At 29.6% G+C, this 9,634-nt stretch overlaps 1 protein-coding gene across 1 annotated transcript; it reads right to left on the bottom strand.

The window, feature by feature from the left end:
- Positions 1–3,460: 3,460 nt before the first annotated feature.
- On the bottom strand, positions 3,461–4,282 carry LOC140873920 (protein BIG GRAIN 1-like E). Its single transcript, XM_073277203.1, has one exon. The coding sequence runs from the start codon at positions 4,280–4,282 to the stop codon at positions 3,461–3,463; it is 822 nt and encodes a 273-aa protein (XP_073133304.1).
- Positions 4,283–9,634: the final 5,352 nt, after the last annotated feature.

Below are 9,634 nucleotides of genomic sequence, written 5' to 3'. Positions count from 1 at the left end.
GGTCATTTTGCAAATCTTTTTTAAAGAAAGGTCATAAATCAAAAAATTTGGTTGACCAAGATCATTTTTCAAACTCTCTCTAAATTTTATATATAAATTATAAAATCTCATATAAAAGAAAATTTTCCAGATACGAGGGAAGCGATGTGTTTATAATCAAGATCAATGTTCTAAAAAGCGCGAAAAAACATCACTTAAGCGCAATTAAGTGTGAAGCGTGAGCTAAGCTCCGCTTCGGGAAAAAATGTGAAAAACGCGATCAACCCTTTGATTGACCATATTAAACGCAAAAAAGGTTAAAAACATAATTTTTAAAATAATATTTAAGTTTTTATTTTTAATTTTTTACTTTTAAATTTTAATGAATATTTAATAATATAAATTTTTTAAACAAAAAAAACCCTTAAATGCATCAAAATTAAATTGCTTCGTACATTTCTGATCCTCGCAACTAAGAAATGAAAATTTGACCTAACACAAAAAATTTACTCCAGGTAGTTTGTGTTTTTGAAACTTATATTTTTTTATAACTTGAAAATTTATAATGTATTTATTCTTAAAATATTTAAGTTTATATGTTATTTATTATATTAATTAATTTAATATAATTAAAATTATACCAAAAATAAAAATACTTTTTCATGCTTAAGATTTTTCTAAAATCGCTTATGCTTGTGAAACTTGAACTTGTTCATAATGTTTCGTCACATTTCGCTTTTTTTAGAATCAATCAAGACAATGATTAATATTTATATTAATAAAAATCTAAAATGAGTCGAATATGTGTTAATTAGCTATTGTAAAACCCACCCCCCTACTCGTACCCGTTCAAATACAAGAGTCGAACATTAGTTTATTCAACTTATACTCATTTAACATCACCCAAACAAGTTTGATTCTTATAATTTAACATGACCCAAAAGTTTGATTCTTATAAGTTATAAGGTATTCATTCTACGTGACCATCTCATTAACACTCAAAGTAAGGGTGTTCAAACTTAGGATAAAACCGAAAAAATAGCAATTTCAAATTGAAAAAACCAAACACCGAACCGAACCGAACCGAACCGAATCGAAACCAAAAATCGGATTTTGAAATTTGGAGATAAATGTTAAAACCGAAATTTTATTTGGTTCGATTTCGGATTATATATGACAAAACCGAACCGACCGAAAAATCGAAATTAAATTCATTAAATTAATAATTTATTTTTATTTTTATTATATATTTTATGATATGATATTTAGTGAATGAAAGATTTTTTATAATAATTTTTAATTGATTATTATGTATTAATTAAGTCATTTAGAATTTGAATTTAAAAGTTTTACAATTAAATTATGTAAGAATATAATATATTATATTTTAAAATATATTTATGTTATTAATGAAAATATTTTTATCAAAATCGAACCGACCGAAATAACTGATCCTTTTTTTTAGAAAACCGAACCAGAGAAAAATGGTTCAGATATCGGATTATATATTTTTAAAACAAAAAACTGAACTGAACCGATCGATGAACATCCCTAATCCACAGTGTAATTGCTAAAAGTTTAAAGTTATAACTTTTAGAAAAACAGACATCGTGACTTGAATCCTTGATCTCTAAGAATCACTAAGTACCCCCCCACAAATCAAATAAAATAATCAAACAACAAATGATGCTAGTGTTTGAATAGATACATTTCTTATGCAATATTACATTTATGTTATACTTTTCCAAAAGTAAGAACTAAAATGTAGTAAAAAAATAATTTTTTTTTCCAAGCTGGACAACCGATTTTCTTTCAAATAATTCTACAAGTAAATCTTATATTACATCCAATATCAATTTTCCTGTATATAGAATGCATTAAACCAAGTCTAGTAACCAGAAAACTCTATTTCACAAATAATGTATGTGAATGCATGGTCAAAATATAATTGAAACTTATATTATTTACAACTCATAAACACTTGGATCATATGGGCCCACATGAATTCATGTGATATTCCATCAAAGGCTATGATCCACATGTACTGAAACTCCGAGTATAACATAGAATAAAGCTTCAGCGAGAGGTGTATGATTTAACTCTCAGAAATGGAAAAAAAAAAAAAGAAAAAAAGAAAAGAAGAGGTGTATGATTTAAGGTTTTTGAACTATAAAAATCTGAAAAATAATAATAAAATTATTTATTTTGATTTGATAATATATCATTAATTTCCGAGTTAGCATGAAATGTTTCTATAACAAGGATTGTGACCCATAAGATAACTATATATATTAAGTTCCCAAATCACTACCAATTTCTTTCAAAAACCATAATTTGGGAAACTAATTGAATTATTTTTGCAATGAAAACAATGAGCCTGCTTTTACAATCCTCCTAGCTATAACAACGTTTTCCGAAACAAGGCATTCCCAAAAAAAAAAAAAAAAAAAAAAAAATGAAAGCATAGTACGTAAGTTTTCATGGCAAGCCTTAAAGTCCCCAAAATCACTGTTAGAAGTTTGAATATTTAAATAAAATTTCGATCCGTAATCTAATAACTATTCAAATTGATTTGGTGGTAGACTATCAAGATTATACTATCCACTTAATGATAGAACCCATAATACTTCCACACACATATGGGATCCAGCGACAAATCCCTATTTATTATCCGCAAGATCATATACATTATATTTTACACCACCACAAAGTTTGTTATTTTGTGTCTATTATAGGAGACCCTACACTAATTTTTTTTAAAAAAAACAAGAACTTGTAATATTTATTGATTAGTAGTAATGTCTCATATCACAAGTCGGTCCAATCACGAAGATTTTCATAAACCAAAGGAAAAAAAATTTAGTGAAAGAAACAACAAATTTTACCAAGCTAAAAAATTATCTCTTAACAAGAACCCACATAGTTCAAATCACTTTAATATGTAGAGCAATAATGTTGAACAGTAACCACCTTTGTGAAATTTATTTCTTAATTCCAAATCTGCATTTCACATATTTAACTCTGGCACATATTTAATTTCCATCTACACTATTAATAAAAAAGAAGGCAGGATAGTAATAACCTTAATTTGGTGAAGTCTAGTTTTTCTTAATTCAAAATTTCTTTTTCACATATTTAACTCTACTACATATTTAATTTGGTTGAGTATGCTTAAATTTTCATATTTTATAATCGTAAAAAAAAAAAAAAAAATCATCTCATCAAATCTCATGTGTACACATTCAAATTCGTAGAATATCACGACTAGATCAAAACTTTCAAAACAAAACATGTTCAAACATATCTATGTTACACATACAACTTGTTTGTTTGGTCGCTAGTATCAATTATCAGTCTCGGACTGTATATATTATTATATACCGATAAATATCTCAGTTATCAAACTAGTAAATAAATTACACACACAATATTGATTGAAAAATATAATAATATTACATGAATAATAAGAAAAATAAAATATTCAAAGTGGTGCATGACCTCTCCTGATGCTGTTTACCCGAGTAGTTTGATAAAATTCAAAGTCACAGTTTGGCAATTCAAAGAGATCCGAGCTTGAATCAGTATCCCCACCATCGTCACCATCACTGAATTTCCTGAACTCCTTTTCTTCGGAAGTGTAATACGGATCATCCATCCAATTCTTGTTCGATCCGAGCTTCTGATCCTGAATCCACCAGCTGCCATCGTCGTCTTTCTCGGAACAAAACTCATTCCCCAAACACTTTGGCTTCACGGGTTTGCCTGCAGCAGGTTTCGTGGGAGTGGATAATTGCATAAAGCAAAGATTTACGTTTTTAGTGTTAATGCTACGAAAATGGCTGATGCTGCTTCTTCTAATTTCCCTTAATCTTTCACCTGGCCGGGTTTCTTTTTCTTGGAGATTTTTGGGGTTGATGGATTGGGATTTACGCTTCTTCTTGGATATTGTTTGGTTGAAGAGTGAGTTCAAGAAACTAGCAAGCTTCCCGCCTGGAGAACTTATAATTGGCTGCAGCGCCCTGTATTTCTTATTTTTATTATATGAATCTTTTGCTTGATGATCTTGTGGAGTACTACTTATAATCTCGTCCCGCATTATCGAATCGAGGCTCATTCTTGAAGCTCTCTGAACTTGGTACTGCTGCCTTTCTTCGCCGATGAATTTGATGTTCCCCTGGATTTGATCATCAACCGCACTGGAGAAGTACTGTGCTGCCTCGAACACGTCGAGCTCCCCGGAATCGTTCCTCCAATTGAATGAGTACTTGTACATCATGTTGTTAGGACTAATTGTGACATACATGGTTTTAATTTATAAGCTAGATTTAAGTGCTGGTGAGGCTGGCATATGTGAGAATATATATATATATATTTAAGTAGCTAGTTTGTTTATGCTTAAAGGGATGTTTTGTTGGGAATGTATATATATAAAGAAATGGGAAATGTTTGAAATGATTGAGAATAATGGTCTCGTAGCCCTGTTCGTTCGACCCTACCCCATGGGATAGGTGGCAGCATGTGAGTGGTCCATTCATGTGAGGCCCACGTCAATTGATGTGGGGCCCACATGAATTGGCCAATCACATGCCTACACGTACCTCATGGGTAGGACCGAACAATCCCTTGTAGCCCGTAGGCCCTTTCTTCATTTTTTTTTTTTCTTTTTTTTTTTTGAAGATTTTTTTCTTCCTTCAAATTATTTCAATCAACTTTGTACCAGATTTTTTTTTCTCCCATAGTGTTTTGAATTTTCCTGAAATTATTAAAAAATTTCCTCCGAAATTCTCACGTACATTCAAAAAACTTCCCTCAAATTTTCGAATATATCTTAAAGTTTTCTTTTTATTTTTTTCAAATATTAATCTTAAAATTTTTCTAAATTTCACGAAAAAGATTCAAACATCACGTAATATGTGCAAATAATGTCATGTAATATAGTGCTCCTTCCAAAAATCAGGATTCTGTTTTGACGATTGACCAGGAAATAAAATAATATTGGCATGAAAAGAGGAATAAAAACGTTAAAGGGCTCTTGGAGTACTTTAGCTTTATTTCTTACATTCAAAGCAGGGACAGTTTACTTACATGGGGAAAAAAATTGTAAGTGCTTCTCAACAGGGAAAAAAAAAAAAAATATATGGAATTTGTAAGTGAAAGACAACATATTAATCGATAAATTTTACCGTTATGCATTTTTTTAAGGAACATTTTGCATGTATTTCAAGGGCTTGGCGAAAAATACCGAAATGTCATCATACCGCGTTTATTGTACCAAAAAAAACCGTATATACCGAAAATTTCGATACGGTATCATCGTACCGAAATTTTTGGTATCGATATCGGTATAAGATTTTCAAATTTTCAGTATTTCGATATATCGAAAAAAAATTGATATACACGGTATCGGTATGATACCGCGTATACCGATTTTTTTTTTTTAAAAAAAAACAGTTTAAAAAATTGGTATACACGGTATCATACCGATACCGTATCGAATTTCGGTATTCGGTACGGTATCGGTATGGATTTATGACATATTGAAATTTCAGTATACCGACATGCGGTATACCGAAATTTTCGCTACGGTATCGGTATCGAAAATTTTGGTATCGAACTTTTTGGTACGGTATGTGGTATTCGGTACGGTATGCGGTATACCGTACCGAACCACCCCTATGTATTTATTTACTTGGAGATGTCTTTATTTTGTCGTAGGATTCTAGTATTTACATTAATATTTCTAAGTTTCTCCTCACTCATCCCGATTGTCTTTCACGTATATGTTTTAGTTCAGCTCAAGACGTCGGGAATTCACGATAAATCCTAAACTGACTAGTTAAGATATTTGGTCTAGAGATTATCGAGAAGTAATCGACTTCGTTTGAAAATAAAAGTGAAAAAATGAAGAAAAAAAATTTAAGATAAAGTGTTTGATGATCAATAAGTGATTCTAATTTCTAATACTGGCTTATTAATAAAAACATCAAAAATACCCTATTAGAGATATGGCTCTATTGTGTATTGTGAAATATAAATTAAAATAACAGTAATTTTGGAATAGACAAGAATAGGGGTGAGTTTTCGGTATACCATACTAAAAATATCGGTATGAAAAAAATTCATATCGGTATCGATACCGAAATTCCAAAATTTTGGTAAGAAAAAAATCCATACTCGTACCGATACCGAAATTCCGAAATTTTGGTATGGAAAAAATTCATTCTGATACCATACAGATATCGAAAAAAAAAATCGGTATACCAAAAAAATGTCTGTATATCAAAAAAAATTCGATACGATATCTCGATAATTCGGTATTTTGGTACGGTATGTCAGCCTTAAACAAGAATATTAATTTTCATGTATTTATCAAAAGATTAGAATCACTTTTGAATAATCAAAATCAAAAGGAGCTTGGATGCTTATATAATCATCTAATTGTGAAGAGACTATACATTCTAGTGGGGATCAGCTTTAATTTTAATGATCAGTTGGAGATGGACTTGCGTGAGTTTGAAATTATATACAGTTCTCTTTTCCTTATGATAAGAATTAATTTGGTTGTGGTTGAGAAAACAAAATCACATGGTTTTATTGGATATCATCTTGGCCTCTCTCTAAATTGAGTATGACCAAATCCCAAATGGACAACGTGAAATTTCACTTTTTGACTAAAAATCGTGTGCACAATTTTAATTTATAAAGTTTTTATCAAATCATGATTAATTAACTAATATATTATCAATCTTCGATTGCTGATGTTTCTGAGAAGGTGTTAAAAGTTTGATTCTTTCTACCAATAGTTTTTTAGGCGAATATATCGCAGATAATTTGCCTAATGTGATTTATCTAACTTATTTTTTTTTATAGATTGATGCGTGCTGAAAAATACTTGCATTCTATCATCTTTAAGAAAAAAGTTCGATAGGGTGACATTTTGCTATGAATATTGCAACAACCATGGTAAGAGAATTGAACCGATAACATCACATTAATTATGACTCTTGATCGTGATTTTAAAAAATATATATATATGACTCTTGATCGCATGACAAATGCTCGATTCTATATGTTTAAATCAGGATATTGCTTTATATTATAAACAACCGAAAAGGAAATATATATACTAAATAAATATTTTCAATTTAAAATCTAAAGTTGAGTCAATAAATTAAAGAGCTCGACTATTTTGTTCAAAATTATTGGAAGTTCATTTCAATCTCTAGCTTACGTCTAGCTAGTCCAATGTTATTGGTCGATTAGGTGATCAATTATGATTCAATTATTATAAGTAACACACTGTGTGTTTTTTGGGCCTCTGTTTATAAAATAATAATACTTTAATAATGCGAAAATAAAAACAATACACGTGGAAGGACTTTGATGTATTAGTGACAGGTTTTTTTTATTTTTACTGTAAATAAAAAAATAAATTTCAAAAATACCGTAAAATTTAAAAAATATCAGGAATACTGTAAAACTCCAAATCTGACAGCGGAAGCTCAAACCACGTAGGCCGCGTCTGCTCCACGAGGAGCGGATCCAAACACCCCTTGTGAAATATTGAAAATGCACACTTCTCCCATGTGAAATTTTAATAGACGTCTTCAACCCTGACCTTTTCAAAAATCATTACAGTCGCACCTTCAAATGAGTGATTGTTACGCACGCGACCCTCATGCGACTGGACAAAGATTTTGATATTTTTTTTGCACCAAATACCCCCGTGAAATGTTAAAAATGCATATTTAACCCATGTGAAAATAATTTTTAAATCTATATATTCAACCCATAATACACGATTTTCATAAACAATTATTTAAATAATTTCAATTACCAAATATTAGACTGAACTGATAAGTCAAACATATTGCTTTTTCGATTTAGAACTCTATATTATTGAACCAAAATTTAAATTTTTCGAGAATATGCATTGCACATTTATAATAAACAATAATAAAATAACATGCTCATATAATTCTAAATCGAAAAAGTAACATTCATGAACTTATCAGTTGGTTGAATATTTTGGTATTCTTAAATATTTAAATCCTTATTTATGAATCATATTTAATGGAAAAGTTGAAAACACAAAGTGATTTGATAAAATAATGATAAAGAGTTAAAATAATAATTTTTTTATAAATAAATAAATTAAAAATTATGAATTAAATATTAAAATTAAAAATAAATAAAATTAAAAATCTTTGGTACTTATCATGCACTTATTATTTTGATTTAATACTTTGGTACTTTTAGATATTTAAATCTCGTTTATGAATGCATTTTTAATGGAGAAGTTGGAAACAAGAAGAAAGTTTAAAAAATAATGATAACAAGATAAAATAATAATATTTTTTAGAAAACAACTATATAATCATAATAAATTTAAAAATAAAAATAAAAATAATAAAACAAAAAATGTTTGCTAAATGTTTTATAATTAAATTTTTATAAAAATCGTGTATTATGAGTTGAATAGATTTAAAAATTATTTTCACAAGGGTCAAATATGCATTTTTAACATTTCACAGGGGTATTTGGTGCAAAAAAATATCAATATCTTTGTCCAGTCGCATGAGGGGCGCGCGCGCAAAAATCACTCATTTGAAGGGGCAAGTGTGCTAATTTTTTAAAATGTATGGGTTGAAGACGCCTGTTAAAATTTTATATGAGAGAAGTGTGCACGGGGTGTTTGGTGCAAATAACTCAATAATTTAATACTCATGTTAACGTATTATATATTATAATTAAAATAATATTAAATGAGTATTGTGTGGCCACGTATGCTGCCTACTAGGCAGCGTCCGCTCTTCATGGCGGAGGACGCTGCCTACTAGGCAGCATCCGCTCCACGTGGCGGGGGATGCTGCCTATTGGGCAGCGTTCGCTCCTAGTAGTAGCGGACGCGGCCTACATGCTTTGAGCGTCCGCTGTCAGATTTGGAGTTTTACAGTATCCATGATATTTTTTAAATTTTACGGTATTTTTGAAATTTATTTTTTTATTTACAGTAAAAATAAAAAAAAAACCCATTGCAGACGCATTAAACCCTAGCTAGCTAGCTAGCTAGTTCTCTTATCACTCTATATATATAAATATTTTTTGAAATATGACTTTTCACTGTCATTATTATCAGTTCCTTGAACAATTAGATAGGATAATTGAAAGATTTTTTTAAAGAGAAACTGAAATAATTTTGTTTTTTTAGAAAATATTAATTGAATGCTTCTAAAAATATTTCTCAAAATTTTTAATTTCGCGAGGAAAATCAAATTCATCGACCCTACTTTTTGTCTATAAAATTTTATATGGTACATAATTAAGCGTGCATATTTCATCTACAAAATATGTTGGTAATTTTTCAAAACGAAAATCAATAATTCTTATAAATTTGAGATTTCCACAAAAATTCCGTTAAATTATTACCACCAAAATACATGTCAAATCCGATATTTATTTGTTTGTGTTTAACATTGTTGACGATCAGATTTGCAATCTGTCAAATGGGTACATGAACTTATATCGTGTTTGGATGAATAGGTTTGCATTTGAACAAAAGATTCGAAATGACTACATGCATGTTGGGTTGAATTTGAAATCTACTCTTAAGGACTTGAAATCCATCAAAATAATTAAGTGAGATTTAATTAAA

This window comes from Henckelia pumila, chromosome 1 (assembly GCF_033568475.1).
Source record: "Henckelia pumila isolate YLH828 chromosome 1, ASM3356847v2, whole genome shotgun sequence".
NCBI classification, from domain to species: domain Eukaryota; kingdom Viridiplantae; phylum Streptophyta; class Magnoliopsida; order Lamiales; family Gesneriaceae; genus Henckelia; species Henckelia pumila.
This window is presented reverse-complemented; position numbering and strand designations above follow the sequence as displayed.

Excerpts from the sequence above, each read along its gene's own strand:
- LOC140873920 (XM_073277203.1), bottom strand. The coding sequence starts at position 4,282 with ATGTATGTCACAATTAGTCCTAACAACATGATGTACAAGTACTCATTC.